General features: G+C 56.3%; 1 protein-coding gene across 9 annotated transcripts in view; it reads right to left on the reverse strand.

Annotated features, from left to right (window-relative positions):
• ANK1 (ankyrin 1) overlaps positions 1-17,782 on the reverse strand; it is a 61,802-nt gene that overhangs the window by 18,833 nt on the left and 25,187 nt on the right. For 7 of the 9 annotated variants that reach the window (XR_012584302.1, XM_074563829.1, XM_074563826.1 and 4 more), the window contains exons 2-16: positions 11,471-11,572; positions 6,437-6,535; positions 5,265-5,363; positions 4,468-4,566; positions 4,169-4,354; positions 3,932-4,030; positions 3,318-3,416; positions 2,877-2,975; positions 2,235-2,432; positions 2,055-2,153; positions 1,601-1,699; positions 1,257-1,355; positions 914-1,111; positions 627-725; positions 432-530 (exon numbers count right to left, since the gene is read on the reverse strand). Coding sequence is in view for 8 of the 9 variants with exons in the window: in XM_074563829.1 (XP_074419930.1) it covers positions 432-530; positions 627-725; positions 914-1,111; positions 1,257-1,355; positions 1,601-1,699; positions 2,055-2,153; positions 2,235-2,432; positions 2,877-2,975; positions 3,318-3,416; positions 3,932-4,030; positions 4,169-4,354; positions 4,468-4,566; positions 5,265-5,363; positions 6,437-6,535; positions 11,471-11,572 (1,773 nt within the window). In the remaining variant the exon portion in view is untranslated. Of the gene's footprint in view, positions 1-431; positions 531-626; positions 726-913; positions 1,112-1,256; positions 1,356-1,600; positions 1,700-2,054; positions 2,154-2,234; positions 2,433-2,876; positions 2,976-3,317; positions 3,417-3,931; positions 4,031-4,168; positions 4,355-4,467; positions 4,567-5,264; positions 5,364-6,436; positions 6,536-8,820; positions 8,953-11,470; positions 11,573-13,646; positions 13,786-17,782 lie in introns of those variants that run through there. The other 2 variants (XM_074563828.1, XM_074563832.1) reach the window with 2 other exon arrangements.

Raw genomic sequence — 17,782 nt, forward strand, 5'->3', positions numbered from 1 at the left:
TCTGTGGGGGACGCTCCCTGTGCTCAGGCAGAGCGGGGCGACTCTCATGAGCTCGTGGGTTTTCTGACTCACTGCTTCCCAGCTGCATGCAAACATTCATGTGTGGTTTCCCAAACTGCCAGACCACAGCGCTGCTCAGCAGGGCTTGCCATGGAAACACATCCCCCAGCAACAGCCACAAAGCTGCCAGCAGGGACTATCCTGACACAGGCTGGCTGCGGGAACAGGACGCCCGGCACCCCTGCCTGCCCCGTGTGCTGCTGCCAGGCACAGGCGGGCATGAGCAGCAGGCATGGAGAGCGGCTGGTGGTGATCAGTCCCTTGTACACTCCCTGAGTGCCAGGGTTGAGGTACAATGCTGGCCCCAGGCTGGCACACACTGGCCACAGGACACATCCCCACATCCCCAGGGACACACGGTCCAGCATTACCCAGGCTGAGCTGTGCGGGGAGCTCCCCTTGGGAAGCAGCAGCTTGACGATCTCCAGGTTGTTGTGGTGGACAGCCACGTGCAGTGGGGTCAGGCCGTTCTGGGGAAGGGCAGAGGGCACAGACAGGTGAGACAGAGCCTCTCCCCGCACCACATGCCACACCACTCTTCCCTCTATCACAGGAGCAGCACTCACCTTCCCTGCTGCATTGGGGTGAGCGTCATGTGCCAGCAGCAGCTCTGCCACATCCACCTTCCCGTACTTGGCTGCAACGTGGAGAGGGGTAAATCCTTTCTGAGGAGAAAGGCAGCCCATCACAGGGTGCACAGGGATGAGGAGGAGCGCACTGGCACATGCGCAGAAAGGGATGCTGTGGCATGGGAGGAGGTTGCCCTCCTGTGACAGGGACACTGAGCTGCCAGCCTGCCCAGCCTCAGCCCAGCCAGGTCATGCCTTCAGTGGTGGTGGCCACAGCAGCTTACCTTGGTCATGCAGGTCTGTGAGGCCCCCTTCTCCAACAGGGCCAGGGCTGTGTCCACATGCCCCTCTCTGGCGGTGATGTGCAGGGGCGTGTGCCCCGCTGTTGTGGCCAGGTTGGAGTTGGCGTTGTTCTCCAGCAGGAGTTTGGCCATGGCAGTATGGCCGATGCGTGCAGCACAGTGCAGAGGAGTCTGGTCATCCTGCGAGGGAGGCAGAGGAGCTGTTTTGGCAGACGTGGACCAGTCCCTTGCTTGCCATGCTGAAGGAACCCCAGCCCTGCTCCTGCTGTTGCACAGCCCCTGGCAGACCAGGAGGTGGACTATCCCACAAGTTCTCTGTACTTACCTTGGCCTTGGCATTGACTTTGGCTTTGTTCTGCAGCAGGTACTTTGCCACATCCGTGTGCCCAGCTCTGGCTGCCATGTGTAGGGGCGTCTCTACTTTCTGCACCAAGGACAGGATAAATTGGTGAGGCCGTAGGAGGGGATACGCCTTCCTGCAGTCGTTCCTCTGGTCTGAGCACAGGAGAGCAGTGCCCACAACCTTTTCTGGCCCCTACCAGAGCCTCCTGCCAGCACAAAGCAGGGGGCACCAGGGATTGCTCAGGAGAGCAGGACTCGGGCAACCGCCACCTCCTGTTGGACCCCACCGTGATGAGTTCTCACAGCCCCAGCCAGGGTGGGACTCACCACATTGGACACATTTGGAGAGGCTCCACGCTGCAGCAGGGTCTTGACGATGGGCAGGTGCCCCATGAAGGCGGCCACATGCAGGGGGGTCAGGCCGGACTGTGGAGAGAAAGGGGCCAGGGCTTGGGGACTGGGGCTGATGGCCTTGCCAACATCTCTTCCTGCTCCCTCCTCCTCCTCCTCCCCAGGGGCACAGAGGCAAACTCTGGGTCCCCAGCCCGGCCTCAGCACCCTGGTAGGTGAGATGGGGGGAACACGGAGAGCTGCTGCCTCCCCTGCAGTCCCCCTGCCCTGTAGGGAGACGCTGCCAGGCTCAGCAGGTCCTGAGCTGCAAAGAGCCCTAAGCCACAATGAAGAAAGTGTCTGGGGACCAGACAAGGCACCAGGGCCACCATCCCCTGCAGCGCTGCCTGCTCCGCACAGGAGAGCTGGGGCTGCGCTGCAGCCCACCTACCTCCGTGACGGCATCGATGGAAGCACCCGTCTTCAGCAGCAGCTCCATCACCCGGATGTGGTTCTTCTTGCAGGCGATATGGAGGGGTGTGAAGCCATTCTGCAGACAGACAGATGGACAGTCATTTGAGAGAACTCTCCCTCTCCCCCACCCCATTCCTGCCTGCCCCTCCTCACTCACCAGGGCTCGGGAGTTGGGCTTGGCCCCCTTCTCCACCAGCAGCTTGGCCACCCGGTGGTGCCCGCAGTGTGCGGCCACGTGCAGCGGCGTTAGGTGGTCCAGGGTGATGTCGTCGATCTCGGCGCTGTACTGCAGGAGCAGGCGTACACAGTCCAGGTGGTCGCCCTGTGCTGCCATGTGGATCGGCGACAAGCCGTTCTGCAACCGTGGAGCAGGGCCTCAGGGCTGGGCCAGGAGGGGACCAGGCATCCCAGCCAGCCCCTGCCTCACTGCCCTGGCCACAGCTCTGGGGCAGAAGAGACGGCATGTTCCCCAGGGTGCTACCAGAAAGGAGCTCCGAAATCCCTCACCAAGACTTATAGCTGAGCAGAGGGCAGGGCCTGAAGAGCTGCTGCCATGGGGCAGGCTGTGTCCAGGCCATCCCCTTCTCAGGGCTGGTCCCTTGGAAGCATGCAGCCCTCAGGCAAAGGGCTCCAGCTAGGGCCAAGGAGGAGGTCAGGAAGCTCCTTGCCCCTTGGCAGGCCAAAAACTCAGCCCCAGCCCAGCCGCGGGTGGCATCCAGCAACTGTGCACAGCTTGTTACACCCCTGTGCTGCCCTGGGACCTGGCACCAAGCACAACCCCACAGAGTCCCACGGGTACCTTGGTTTTGGCTTGAATGGGAGCCCCGTGGTCCAGCAGGATCTCTGCAATTCGCACGTGTCCATTGCGAGCTGCACAGTGGAGAGGGGTCAGCTCATCCTGGGGACAGAGAAAGGTTCAAGGGCTCGTCATGGGCAAGAAAAGACAGGGCTCCCCTCAGGCAGGAAAGTAACAGGGACTTTGGACTTATTTTGGCAAAATAAAGCAAAACTGAGCCTGCCCCCAGCCCCCAGGGCACACCCACTGTAGCCATGCAGCCTCCTCTCACCTCTACATGCAGCAGCAAAAAACCCAGTCCATCCCCTTAGTGCACCAGGGACCTTCCCTCATGCACCCAGCAAGATGTTCACAAGGCATGCACTGGGCAGTGCTCCCTGGACGTAAGGAGCTCGGGGAAGGAGATGACCTGTATACTTGCTGGTGATTCAGAAGCAGTCTCACCTTGGTCCTCGTCTCTATCTGGGCCCCACGGTCCAGCAGCAGCCGTACCATGATGATGTTGCCCCGACGGGAGGCTATGTGCAGTGGAGTGATCCCATTCTGAGAGAAGGAACAGCAGTCTTTTAGAGGGAGCAACCCCTTCTCTTTCCTCCACGGGGCTGCAAGGAGACATGGGGCGAACAAAGGACAGAGGGCAGGGAAGAGCTAAATCCCTGCCCAGGGACAGTGCGGGGGAACAGCTTGTTTCACATGGCTGGGAGAGAGGGTGAGCGCCTGCTCCTGCCTGCAGCTAAAGGCTGTGGAGAGAAGCTGCGCCCAAGGGACTGGAAGAGGCACGCGAACTGCAGGGGCTATAAGCTCTGCCCTACAGTGACAGCACCAGCTTTCCCTCAGCCTGGACACAAGGTTCCCAAGAGCTTGCATCCGACATCAGATGCACGGCTGCATCCGACAGAGGGGAGACATAGCAGAAAAGGCTGGTTATTAATGGCAGCTCCCCAGACATACATCATTGTGGTACCTTCTGCACGGCACCTACATGGAAAGGAGGCACAGCCGGCTCCTCTGGTGCTGCAGCAGTACCAGTCCCAGCAGACGTCCCACTTTGCACTCACCTGGGGTGTGAAGTTAACACTGGCTCCACGGTTCAGCAGTAACTGGGCCACACTGAGATTCTCATAGTGGGCTGCAATGTGCAAGGGGGTAAATCCAGTCTAGGAGAAAGAAGGAGGGATCAGCCCAGCCAGACACATGCTCCCTGCTGAAATGATGGATAAATACAGCATACCAAGCTGCTGTTCTCCCTGGGGATGTGGGAAAGCTCCCAGAGACAGGATGGGAAAGCCACACACCTTGGAGAGGACATCAGCATTGGGGTCATTCTGCAGCAGCACAGCAGCTGTGCGAGTGTCATCGTTGCGGGCTGCAATGTGCAGGGCAGGCAGGCGGACCTTACCCTTTGTCCCATAGTTGATAAGGTGAGCAACCACGTTCTCATGCCCTTGTTGCAGAGCCACAGCAAGTGGCGTGAAGCCATCCTGCCACGGAGAGGTGGGTGAGAGGGGGAGAGCCGAGGAGCCATGGCAGCCCCTGGCACACCCAACAGCAGCCCCAACAAGCAGGGCCCTGGGGTCCTCCCCAAGGAACTCACCTCTGTGGCTACATTCTGGTTGGCTCCATTTTCCAGCAAGAACTTGACAACTTCCAGGTGGTTTTCCTGTGCTGCCATGTAGAGGGGTGTGAAGCCTTTCTGCAAACACAAGGCCATGCACATCAACACAACTCTTCCTCGAGTTTCTCAAGCTCCTTGCAGACCTACACCCCATCAACGCCCACACTCACAGCTCATTGGACTGGGGCAAATGCATACACAGTGTGGGTGGGAAAAAGGAAAAAACTGGCAATGATGGAACAATCACAGAGAGCTGGAGTCCAAGGCTCCCCACATCCAGAAAGAACCAGAGGAATGCTTCACAACAGTCAGTCCAGGAGACACTGCCTTCCACTCACTGACACTGTTGTCCCTTGCTTCAGGGACGTTTCTCCCATCAGCCAAAAGCTGAAGAGCTTGCAGCCCCACCAGGCCCAAGAAAGAAGGAGGCACAGCGTGCAGAGCTGCAGGGGTTGCTGGAGACCTCATGGCTGTGCCAGGGAGGCATCGGCCACGAGTCCTGCCAGGATGAGTTCAGCGTGCTTGTGTGTGCTGCCACGGACTCCCTCAGCAGAGAGACCAAGCTGGTCTCCCAATATCCCTCAAGACTCCCTCCCCAACACTCACACACTCGTCTTCTTTCAGGATTCTGGCAGAGCAGTCCTTGCCCCTGAACAGGACTAGAGAGGAACTGTAAAGGGCTGCTGAAGCCTCCGTGCTGGGCACAACTCCCACCATGAGGACACCACCATCGAGCGTGCTGGGTGCTTTTCCCACCCCAGCCCAGGTCACTCTACCTGTGACTGCGCATTGACGTTGGCCCCGTAGTTCACTAGTTCCCGGACCACGTCCTGTTGTCCAGCCAGGGCAGCAATGTGCAGGGCTGTGTTTCCCTTCTGAAAGACACCACAGGGCAGCGCTCAGGAGCTGGAGCAGCCACAGCGCTGGGAAAGATGGGCCTGACATGTGCTAACACACGTGCAAACAGCAGCTGGCCAGGGGAAGCCTGGGGGCCAGGCAGCCCTTGCTCCATGCCCCATCCCTGCTACGGAGCAGGCAGCTACCCTTCTCGTTTGCTGGCCAGGGAAGAGAGTGATTTCATCTCTCCCATGAAGTTACTGGCAGCAAAAGCTGTGTGCACTGTCAGGCTCTGTGTATCTCCAGCACCAGGAGACGAGGAGGGGAGGGAGGATGGGGGAGCTGAGCTGGCAATCTTCAGGCAAAACTGCAGTGTGCGCCCTGGAAGCCAAGGCACCCCAGCAGAGCTAAGGGATGATAAGCAGGATGGAAAATGCAGACACGGGCTCTTCCGACTTGTGCCTTTGGGTGGTGTGGCAGAATGCCAGGCTCTGCTCCGCGCCCTGAGCGCTGCCAGAGCAGTGGAGAGGTGGGAAGCCAGGCCCCCTCCTGCTCTCACAGCCCTTCAGATGGTGCTGGAGGCTGCTCATTTGTCAGCCCTGCTCGCTTGCGCATTGTCTCTCTTGTCACTGAGCAAGAACCACACCCCGCCGCGGTGATGCAAGGACAGAATGATATGTTATTTACGGAGCACCAGAGCTCTCCAGGCTTGCGACAACGGTACCAAGACCATCTCAGTGTTGCAGCACACAGGGCTGACCGGAGCTGGCAGCCAGTGCCAGCAGGGGATGCGAGCACAGACAGCGCTAGCACGTGTTGTGGCTTCTGTTACTCCCCTCTTGAGCTCACAGTGGCCCCCGTTGCCCACATGGGGAAGAGGCATGGGTAGAGAGGAACCTCCCACCCACTTGGAGGTTCCCAGCACGGCTTCCACTGGGCTGAAATCAGAGCCACGTCTCCAGGCCCAGCCCAGCAGCACCGCTACCGGCACAGCCCTTCCAGTGGCTGAAAGCAAACAGCATGATTCACCGCTCAGCTACGGCTGGCGTGTCTGCCAGCAATGGCAGGGTGAGGCGTTGTGACTAATGTGACCAGAATCCCTTGTCCTCACCTTGGTCGTTGTCTCCAAAACGATCTCCTTGTGCAGCAGCTCCACCACCATTTTCACATGGCCCTCCTTGGAGGCCAGGTGCAAGGCGTTCAGCCCATTCTGGAGGGAGAAAAGGTGGGAGAGGGGCATTAGTCACCTGCTGGGGCTGGGGCTCTCCAGGGAACCCCCTACTCTGAGCTCCTGTTCAGACACAACTGTGGGCACTTGGCCCACGCTGGAGAAAGTGCAGGTTGGTGGGAGCAGGAGCCCTCACCTCGCCCCCGAGCCCTGTGCTGGCACCCAGCACGACCAGCCATGGTTATCTCCACACTGCCAGGGCAACCGCGTGCTGAATGCTAAGCTGCTGACTAACGCTGGAGGTTTCTCACGAGCAAAACATGCAGCCCCTGTAGATGATTTCCTACGGGTGGGTGGCAATACAGCTCAGCGTGTGTGTTTGATGCCACAGGCACCGTTTCAGTCCTCCCTGCCCATGGTACATCCCTGATGTCAACTCCCATCTTTGCTCAGGTGACTTTCCTTGGGGTGTCCCTCCCTGCGATTGCCTGTCCGCAGCCTGGCTTTCCAAACCTAAAGCACGGAGCAGAGCTTTGTGTATGGCCCAGATTGAGGATGGACCAGAACTCCTGTGTAAGTGCGCATACAAACATTAAACTTTAACATTTACACAGGCAGAAGTGCAGTGAGTGAAAGAAGCTCTGCCTGGGACAATGATTTTATCAAGCAGCAGCCGAATTTAATTCACACCAGCTCAGGAGCTTCCTCCTGGCTTCGCAGACTGCCCACCAACAGCCCCATCCTGCAGCCTATGCTCAGCAGAGGGTCAGCTTTGCTCCCTCGGAGTTTAGCTGCAGCAAAGGGTGCAGAGAAAGTGTTGGCTGTGCCACTGCTATGCTCCACCAGCTCCAGGAACCTCCTAAACAACTGAAGTGAATTCTCAGGAATATCTCTGCGTGTGCCCCAGTTTAGCTCGCCTTTTTCCTATACGTGGAACTTGTGCTCCAGGAGCAAAGGGCTGCCCAGTGCCCTTTTAGCATCTCTGGGCTGTCAGAAGGAGGTATCAGGCCAGTCAGCGCCCCAGAGGCTGCTAAAACAGCTTCTGCTCCATTATTTCTGACACTCTCTTCTGCTTCCCAGATGTCAACAAAAGGGCTGGGATATTTGCTGGCAAAGAGGTGAAATACTTGCAGGCGATTTCAGATGTCACTTTTTCCCCATAAGGCAAACTTCCCGTGTCCCTCACTTCTCCCAGGTGGATGCACTATGTTTACTCATCCCTACGCAATGCTGTCGCGCGGCAGAGCCGCCAGCTCCCTGGGAGCACACAGTCCTGCCCAAGTACTCCACCTCCCAACCATCTGCTTCGGCTCCTGTAGAGTACTGGAAGGTCACGTCACAGAATTGCTTCATCCCTACCTGAATATAGGTAGGGGCGCAGAAAATTCCCAGGGAGGCTCCAGTTCCAGCCCTCAGTACTCCTTTTATGCTTAGAACAGCTTGAACACTGTTACCGTACTGGAAAAAGGTTTTCCACCCTCTCTCAAAGCACGGGCTATCCAGGATCACAGTCAGAGTCACAGATTCTTTTGCTCAACTCTGATTACACCACAAAGAGCAAAATCCTAAAAACCCACAGGCTTCTTCAGCATACCAACTCTGAAGTCTCCTAGAGCCTCAAGCACAAAAGGCCTGCTTCCAAGGGAAAATGAAGCGGGAATTCTGCAACACCCACAGAAGAGAGCCACCGAAAAGAAATGCTCCCCAACCACTGAGCCATCACCTCGGTCAAGCCCAGCTTCTCTGACTAAGACACACCTACACGACTCCATACAGATGGTCACTGACACCTTCATCTTCGTGACCTCCCAAGTTGGATATGGCCACAGACACACGCGCTTTTCCCAGTTAGACTCACAAAACAAACGCCTGCAGTGCAAGACCACAGATGCTCGGTTCCTCTCCTCAGCACATATGCCCTTCTACACAGGGGATTCATAAATAACCTTTTGAATGCTAAAAACCTGTGAGGAATCATTATTCTCTGGCCTTACAGCAATAAGCACAATGTTTGCAGAAGATCATTTCCCAGCGGCCCATCGATATTTCTGCTGCTGGAACAATGCGGGCTGTTTTGCACATTTCCCTTGGCTTGACAGCTCCTCTGACCCAAAACCGCCACAGGATGTGCTTAATTTGAAAGGTGCTGCATTCTCCTCACTAAGTGCCGCAAATGCTTCCCCAAAATCCCAGTCACTGGCTGTCAATGTCACCGACAAACGCAGCCCAGAAAACACAAAAGGCGGACTTTGCACTTCGCCTGTACCAAAGCGGGACCTGGCCCTGGCTTGCCCATCAGGACTGTGAGTGGCCACCCCAACAGAGACCTGCCGGCTAGCGCAGCGCTGTTCCCTGCTAGTGAGGGTCCTGGCAGCAAGGCGCGCTCATCCTCAGGCCTCCGGCTCCTCATGGATGAGATAGGAGCATGCAGGAATTCAAAACACGAGAGAGGTGAATGATGAAGACGGCGATGCAGATGGCAGCAATGAAGGCGATGAAATCGGCGGGATGAAGATCAGATGGCATGTCAAGGTCTCTGCACTTCAGTAAGAATACAGGGCCTGTGGGATAGGTCTGACCACATATATCCCTCTTTATTCTATACAGGACATGTGAGGTTGGACCTTTCCCACAGGTCTGATATTCCTCAGAAGGAAACCCCAAAGTGCCATCTAACCTCAGGGAGATGGCAGGAACCAGCGCAAAGATGTCACTGAAAGAAGTGCCTCATACGTCGACTTGCTTTCCCAGAGGCCTGTAAGGGAGCGGCGGGTGCATTAAACACCTATTTGTCTCTGCTCATTCGTAGGTAAGCGTTCGGAAGCAGGAGCAGCATGACTCATTCACTTCCAGCGACTGGCCTGCTGCTGTGGCTCAATTACAGGGGCTTCTGCTCCCCCAGGAGAGACTACAGGAGCAGCAGTTGGGTTTAATGACTGGGCCAAATTCTGAAACGAAGCACAGCAACTTGGCAGATCCTGCCAGGTGCAAACACGCGATCTGCTCAGTGCCGAGCGCAGGCCAAGTCCTGCAGCCCAGTGCTGAGAGCATGCTGCATGGCCTCTCCTCTTCTCAAACCCTGTACATCTCCAAAATGGTTATGGGGTCAGAGCCTCTAAGCCACCAACAGGACCCTATGGAAAAGCTCATCTTCAAAGGACTCTGAAACTGAAAATCTTCTACCTCTTCTCCCTGCAAGACCCCTCTGATCTAAATCCCATATGTCCCCGCACAGCCCCAGGACAGAAATCTGTGAGAGTATCTGGATGCTCATTATGAATTAATAATGCAGATAATACAGTGATGAACAAAACGAGCATCTCCTGAGCTTTCCCCAAACCCCATCTAGTGTCCCAGAAAGGAGAATGCAAGCTGCAGTGTGCCCCAGGGGTCTGCAGAAGCCCAGCATCCCTGCATGGTACCATCACTAAGAAAAGAAAAGGAGACGGTGACATTTCCTGGGGGAACCTGTCTGCAGTAACTGCACGGGCCACTGCAGTGCACAAATCAGTAGGTCTGAACTACGCTTGGTTTGGGGACTTGATGCTGAACCAGGTGAACGTAGATTTGTGCTACCTGCCGAGTCAGCCCCCGCAGCATCACTTTGCTCTGGAAAGCAGCTGACGGTTCGGTTGCTGTGCCCCCTGCTCAGCCCAAGCCCCCAGAGTCTCTCCCTACAGCACCTACCCCAATTCAGGCTGAGCCACTTGCATTTGGCAGCTACACAGATACAAAATGTTCTGTCGCTTATGTGCAAACAGTTCCTCTGCGCCTGCAGCTCTCCTTTCCTGGGACAGACCTGTCTGCGTTGGGCTGGGAGGGGCTCCACCTGCCCAACACCTCCCAACCCACCAAGACTGGCATTTTGCAAACATCCCCTGCTTTATTAAACTGCAGCTTCTGGGAATCTAAAGCCTGAGCACTGCAGGCGAGGGGAATATCCCCAAGAGTGATTCCTGCGACAACCCAGCCACTGTGCTCCACTCTTCACAGTTACTTATCTGCTCTGCCCTCTGATAAGCGGCTGAGCCCCTCCCAGGTGTTCCAGTTGCTTGTCACCCTACAGGAGCCTCAGATCTCCCTCTCTGCTTACGCCTTAATGCCCTTTGCTACGCTCCAGCCGGTACTGCCAGGCTCCCCAGGTCTTTATGGCTATTGCTGCCCTCCCTGCCCCAAAGACACTCGGTCCAGATCTGCCTTCTGGTCAGCCGCTTTTCTCCCCAGCACAGGACCAGTTTCCACTCAGCTCAGCTGTGGAAGCCTCCCCAGCAAGGGGCAGCTCTCAGGCGGGTCTGCCCTGCGTGGCCTCTCCCTGAGCCCAGTTCTGGTCAGAAGCCCCTGTGCCAGCAGCCTGGAGCCTGGCAAGTGGGTGGTGCAGATGAGAGCAGGATGGGATCTGCCAGCACATTCACCTCCGCACCCCACACCGGTGGTTGCGGCTCCATGCTCTGTGCACCCAGCCCTCAGCCCTCCACACCTCTGCGCACCCAACCCAGCCCTCCACAGCTCCGGAGACACATGCCTGGAGACTGCACAGTGCCTTTGCAGAGCAGATCGCCCCCAGGAAATAAATCACCTACGCGCAGCAGAGTTGCTGCTGCCCTCCACCACGCCGGGCACCTCTTTTGTCTCACCCCCTCGACGCTTCATCAGGAGCCAGGCACATCAGGCGTGGGAGGGGTGCAGGGTCAGGACAGGCAGCCTCTCCCACGAAGTTTTTGAACTTCCTCTGGCAGGCAAGTTATTACCAGCCAACTTACACCCTGCTCCATGGCAGGTAGGACTGTGGGATCAGGGCAGGCGCTCCCAATCGGATACGTAGAGCAGTGCAAGCAAGCAGACATGGGGAACCTCCATCCTATGGGAGCAGTGTACGGAAGGGGAGCAGTGACTGTCTCTGGGCCTGGGGGAGCCACCACGTGGCACATTTTCACATGAACTAGAGGTGGTACCAGAAGCCCTGCGGATTTCACCTACCTGGTTGCAGGTGTTAATATCTACCCCATTCCTGAGGTGATCCAAGGCTTTGTCCAGATTCCCGGATCTTGCAGCTCTCAAGAAACTGGTTGCAGCGTCGGCCTTGGGGAAAAAAAGAAAAAGCATGAGACTGAGTCCCCCTGTTCTCCCCCATCACCAGCACAGGGTCAGCTCTTTACTCGGTTGCAGAGAACATGACTACAGAGACCAGGCAGAAAAGGCAGAGGCTAGGCAGGTCAAGGTGGGAACTGCTGGGACAGACCAAAGTGCCCCAAATTAGACAGGAAGAAGCAGGGCTGGGACCTGGACTTAGAGTGAAGAGCATCCAGGTGATGGGGTAGGAGAGCCACGCGAGGTCTGCAGCTCGTCCCAGCACTGCGGGTGCAGTAGGGAGGAAGCTCTAAGGGGACTCCAACCATGGCAGCCTCCCTTGGCCTAGGAAGCGCCTCCGTGTCCTGGCTGAGAGACTGCAGAGATGGACGAGGCTTAGAATGCAGCTGTGGTGAGCACACCCTTGCGGGCCTCCAGAAACCGCTGGGTAGCCGCGGCGGGGAGTTCAAGGACCAGCATTGGGGAGAATGACTGTGGCCGAGCACCCTGCAGCCAGGAAAGTCACAACTCTCGTTTCCAACAGAAACAAGGCAGTGCCTGCCTGCACCACTAAAACATAACCACCACAGGCAAGGCACAGCAATACTTCAAGCCACGCTATTTAGCAGTGTAAGGCAGCAAATGAAGGCCATGGGATGGCTCACCAGAAGCTGGAGAACAACAAGGTGGAAATGCAGTGATGTGGCTCTGTGAGGCTGGGACCTTGGACTGGTAACTACGAGCTGGTGCCTGCCTGCTAGGTCCAGCCCAAAGGGCTATCTGCAGGAAAGAGCCACGAGACATCCATGGCAAGGGCGCAGGACACACTCCTCTGCCTTCAGCTCCAATAAAAAATCAAAACCCCTCTTGTACCACTCACGTTGGGACTGACCAAAGGACCCCCTGTGCTACGAGAGCCTACATCCTGCCATCCCAGGCCACCCTGTAGCACCCACAGCCTGGATGCCGAGGAGCACCCAGGATGAGGAAGCTCCTGGAGAGGAGCTGGAAGCAGCATGAGCACAGAGGACTGGAGGCAGACCTGGGCAGGATGATGCACCAAATGGGTTCAGGGTTTCTCTCTTCCCTTCTCTTTGCAGCCTCAGCTATCCAAATTCGGACTTTGGAGCAGCGCAACTCAGCCGCTTTCTGCTCTCCTCCGTCTGCCTTCCCCAGCCCATCCTTTCTGCCTGACCCTCCTACCACAAAGAAATGCAGCCCTGTCCTGGGCCCACCACCCTGCAGCAGCCAGGCCCATGGACAGGGTGTCCCGGTCTCCACCATGCCAGGAACACCCTGCAGAGGTGGGCCCAGGCTCCCGCAGCAGTGGCTGGGTGCCATGGCCCCTCCTGGGCCGCCCCTGGGGCAGAGGGACAGGCGGAGCAGGGCAGCACCACCAGGCCCCATCCCGGCGCGCAGGCTCCGCGTGCGGGGGGAACACGTGCCGATTGCAAGACCGCCTCTGCCAGCTGGCTCCACTGGCTGCCGCCTCAGAGGAGAGCCCTGTCCATCCAGGAGAACCCCCAGATTCACGGCAGAGCTGACGGCTTTGAGGAGGGCTGTGGGCACAGAGGAGACACGATGTGGCACCTCAGTGCTCTGCTCGTAGAGGACGATCTGCTGTAGGAGGCAGAAGGCAGCTCCAGCACTGTCCCTAGCAGTGCACGTTTGTACTCTGAGCCCTGAGTGCTGTCTGGGGTCTAGCGAGGAAACACCGACAGCTTCAAGCAACAGGCTGAATGCAAAGAGCTTTTCCAACTCCAGACCCTGCTAGAAGCCTCTACATCTCGGTGAGGATCAACGACAGGGCAGCACCTCAGCTGCGCTGCCAGCATGCCAGCCACAGCACAGACCTTCGACAGCAAACCCTCTGGAAAATCAAAGCACAGCTCAGCCAGGCTCTCCCACCCATGGGACACACATGGAGCTGAGAAGATTTAAAATGGTAAAATTGTATGAGCTCCAGCAGCAAAGGGGCTCCTGAAGCCCCAGCATGCCCACCAGCAGAGACTACAGGCAGAAAGCAAGCAGAAAAGCAAAGCGGAGGTCTCCGACGTTACGAAGGAGAAGTGCATTGTATACTCACAGCCACGTCTGGAGCGGACCTGCCCTTTCGTGCTGCCATAGTCCTCACTTCAGCTGAAACCTGAGCCCGGTGTCCCCTCTCTCCCTCCTTGGTTATCTACTCCCCAGCTTTGAGAGAGCCAGTAAGTTACATTGCATTCTATCTAAAAATACAGGCTCCCTCCTCGCTCCAACGCAGACCCTGCAGGGATCGCCAGCCGCTAATGGAATTTGTTCATTTTCTCTCCATTACTGTGTCAGACAGGATATTTAATACCAAGCCGCCTCCGGAAAGCAGCTGACTGCTGCCAAGTGCAGGGAGCGGGTCAGAGCTGCAGGTACCATCTCGGGAACAGCACAGACAGAGCAGCCCTGCAGACGTGCCCAGGAGCCCAGTATTTCACAGGTAACGCCTGCCATGGAGGAGAGGGGTTGCGGTTCCCCCTCACCCCGCTGGGTGCTGGGGCCAGGGCCTCGGCGAAGGTGCTGAGGCTTCAGAGGTCCTGCCCTTCTGCTGGCCATGCTCAGAGGGCAGCTCTTAGAGATGCACAGAGGGATGCAGGACACCAGGCACCAGCAGACAGACAACACATGCAGACACGGAAGAAGGGATAGCTCAGCTCAAATGGTAAAAGCAAGGGAATAATAGATCTGCAGTCACACTGCCCTTCTGAGGTCAGTGTGCATGTTGGGACTGCCTACCTATCGCTCAGGGGCATTCGTTCACAACAGCTTGCTTTACTTTGGGGTGTCACAGAGATCAAGACAACACTTGATTAGCCAGCGATTCAGCCCAAACTGAAGTACAGATTGGGTCACTGCCATCTCCTGAGTTTCAGCAAAAGGGAGCAGTGACAGCAAGAAATGCAGAGATCTGATGGACACAAGTAGATGTGCGTATCAAAAAGATAGATATCCCAGTCAGCACACCACCAGTGTCCCTAAACACAGACACACACACATCGCACAGTTACCATCCACTACTAAGCACAAAGCGTGGCATGGGCATGCTACATGCACCCCCCGGTATTTGTACACATGTGCACACGCAGTCACTTGCTACCCACGTGCCCTAGGATACACAGCAACTGCTTCCAGATGCAAAGACTGCCTCTACTCATTTTCCTTTCTTTGGAGTTTGTAGTGTTTCTTTCCATTTTCCTTTGCCTTCCATGAAGGAGTTATTCCAGGGGAGAAAATAAGCCACCTCTCTTGCTATTATGTACCTCCTGCACTCCTACACAGATGCTAAATCAGACATACAGGTGTCATGCTCCACAGACTTGCGGACATTTGAGTTGCAAAGCGTCAGGAGGCTCCTGCCAGCAATTCCCCAAGAGAGAAGCCTCAGATTAGGACTTTGCAAAGTGCTCCAAGACCTTCTAAAGTAAAAAACATAGCACAGCAATCGTACTGTGCTTCTATTCTCCTTCCCTTTCTCTTCTCTCAGGAAAAAGCTCCCCTTGTCTGCTGACAATCTAAATTTTTCCCTTTCCCTCTCCTGGCCCTGATTAGTGGCTTCCTCTGCTCCTATTCATAGATGTCCTCCTGCTCTCACAGCCTTGCACCACAAAGCATCACTGCCAGTGGATGAATCTCCCAGCTCCTCACCCCAACATGAGAAGCCTGGCCCTGACCAAACCCATTGCATTGCAGTCGTGGCTAAGGCAATAAGCAAAGGGGAAATTCTGCCAAACCAGAAGCTCAGGCTGGATTTCAAGGGCTGCAGTCGGAGGTTCGGTAATCCTGCTCTGTCTTCTGGCTGTGGTCGCAGTCCTGCTCTAATCTCCTCTGGCAGTGCCAGGCTCTCGCTCCCACCCAGGGAGGAGCTGCTGCCAGCGCCTTCTGCACATCACTGATAAAGCAAGGGAGGGTCCCAACATTGCCTCCTTCTGGGAAAGGTGGCCACTTTTGTCAGGAGCCCACTCTGTACAAGCTGCTAAATGCTGCAAATAGATGACTCCCAAGCGCAAATGAGTTCAGGGACTTGTGCTGATCTCACAGTGTTTTCTGGGAAACAAAGACAGGCAAGAGGCAAGTCGCCACACTGTTCCAGACTGGCAAAAGGCACATGTGCATCCTGCTATACTGCCCTCTTTACCCCATCTGCCCACTTGCCTCCTCTACCTGCAGTTCTGCTGGAGCAACAAGGCAGCCTGAGCAGGGACTGCAACCCTTTGGCTGTTCATACAGCGCCCGGTGTGAGGAAGGGCTGCGCCAGCTTCTTGCTGAGGAGCTCCAGAGGAGGTGGGATGCGCGCACTGGTACGTGTGACTGCCTGGGAAGGTGTCCTGCTATGGAGAGGGCCAAAGATGCCAAAAGAAAGGGACTGGGTGCCCTTTCCAACAGGTCTCAGACTCCAGCCGTCCCCGGAGAGCAGTGCTGCCCATGCCGCACAGACGCAGGCAGTGAGGGCAGTGCACCCCCCCCAAGGGGCTGCGGGCATCCACGGGACCATCTCACTGCCTGCAGAAACACAGAGCTTTCATGCTTGAAACCAGCTGATTCCCTGCTCCATTGGAAGAGCTGCAAGGACTAGTTACAGAGAGGGAAGAGTGGGGGAGCTTGAAGTCACTGAGGTTTTTTGAAACGGGCAGTATTTTCTTCACTGTCTACCTAGAGGTACCACGCAGCCAGACCTGCTCTGCAATCGAAATATGTGGTGCGACAGGGAACCCAGAGTCTCAATTCTCAGATGGTTCGGTCCCTGCCTTTACCCTTCCCTGGTCTCTGCCGTGTATCTTCAGAGCCTCTGCCCTCACTGAAGAGCAGTGCTGCTCTTAACACCAGAGAAGAGGAATTGCGATACAGACTTCAAATAACAAATTACTTCCTATGCCTTGGGGAGCAAAATGCGTTCTGCCAAACGGCAAACCCGGTGGCCAGCAATTTTGGGTCTGCTCTGCTGCTGAGCAGCATGGCCGCTGCCTGCATGTGAAGGGAGGGAAGCTGGCTGCGTGGTGGGTTTGCCGTAGTCCCTGCGTGCCGGAGGCAGGATGCAGACCAGGCCCATGTACATCGTCCTTGGGGCAGGCACCCTCCTGCCAGCCCTGCACTCGTTCAGGTGTGTTTCTTCCAGGCCTGCCAGTGAAGAGCAGCAGGCTCTGCTGCATGGAAAGCTTCCTATGGCTGCTCTGTAGCAAAGATCTTGAAAGCAACTACGCCCAATTAAACCAGTACGCAGGTTTCTTGCTGTCTCATGAGTTTTGCCACTAATGATAACTCTGCATCTTCAAACCCTTTTGTTTCTTTTGTATGCTTTTGAAGCCATGTGCTCCTTCCAGCAAGGAGCTTAGCAGCTCCTGCTCCACACACTGCAGGCATCTGTTTGCAGCTCCATTGTTCCAACACTGTTGAAACCCCTTACCAGAAGCAACATGTGCCACCCTTTCTCTGGGATACATTAGGAGCAAAGTCAGCTGAGGCATATTGCAAACTGGGAGCGCAAACTGTGTGAACGGCAGAAAAACAGCAGCAGGAGGGCCACAATCCCTCCTGAGCATCATGTGCTGCTGCTAAGGGGGAGCCACAGTTTTAGCACTGGCCCTGTCTGGGGAGGCAGCAGTGGCTTTTGGCCTTGCCAAGCAGACACACACATCCTCCTGTATGTGGCCAGTGTGATGGTGAACAGGGGGAAACAAGAGCCAGACTGACACAGGCTCATGGAGCAGAGGACAGGGCAGGCTGGGCACCACACAATCACCCCAACAAACAAAAGCCACAACTGGCAGTGAGATGCAAACCTGAAGCCTAGCACCAAAGCCATGTACTGCTATGGGTATCCCACCTAGATGGTGGGGAAAGGTCTAACTCGCATCAAGGAGGTCATCCAGCCACTTCCAGTTGCAATGCCAGGGTGCTGGAACCTAAGGTTGGCGCTGCCAGCCAGAGAGGTAGTGCAATAAACCTGGCAACAGCCCTTGACGCTTGCTGTGACATTTCTTTGCCATGTGGGATTGTGTCCAGTAGTGGGCACGATCCCCACCTTTGAGGCATTATTTCCAGCAGAGAGAGCAAAACTTTACCTCAGTGGTTTACTTTTATGCCTAACCAAGGGATTTCTCTGGAGCCAGAGCTCATTTGGACCTCCCTGCCTTGCAGACATCACGTGCCCAGGTCTGCAGGTGATAACATGGATCCCTTCTCATCAGATGAGAA

Source organism: Larus michahellis, chromosome 20 (assembly GCF_964199755.1).
Source record: "Larus michahellis chromosome 20, bLarMic1.1, whole genome shotgun sequence".
NCBI lineage: Eukaryota > Metazoa > Chordata > Aves > Charadriiformes > Laridae > Larus > Larus michahellis.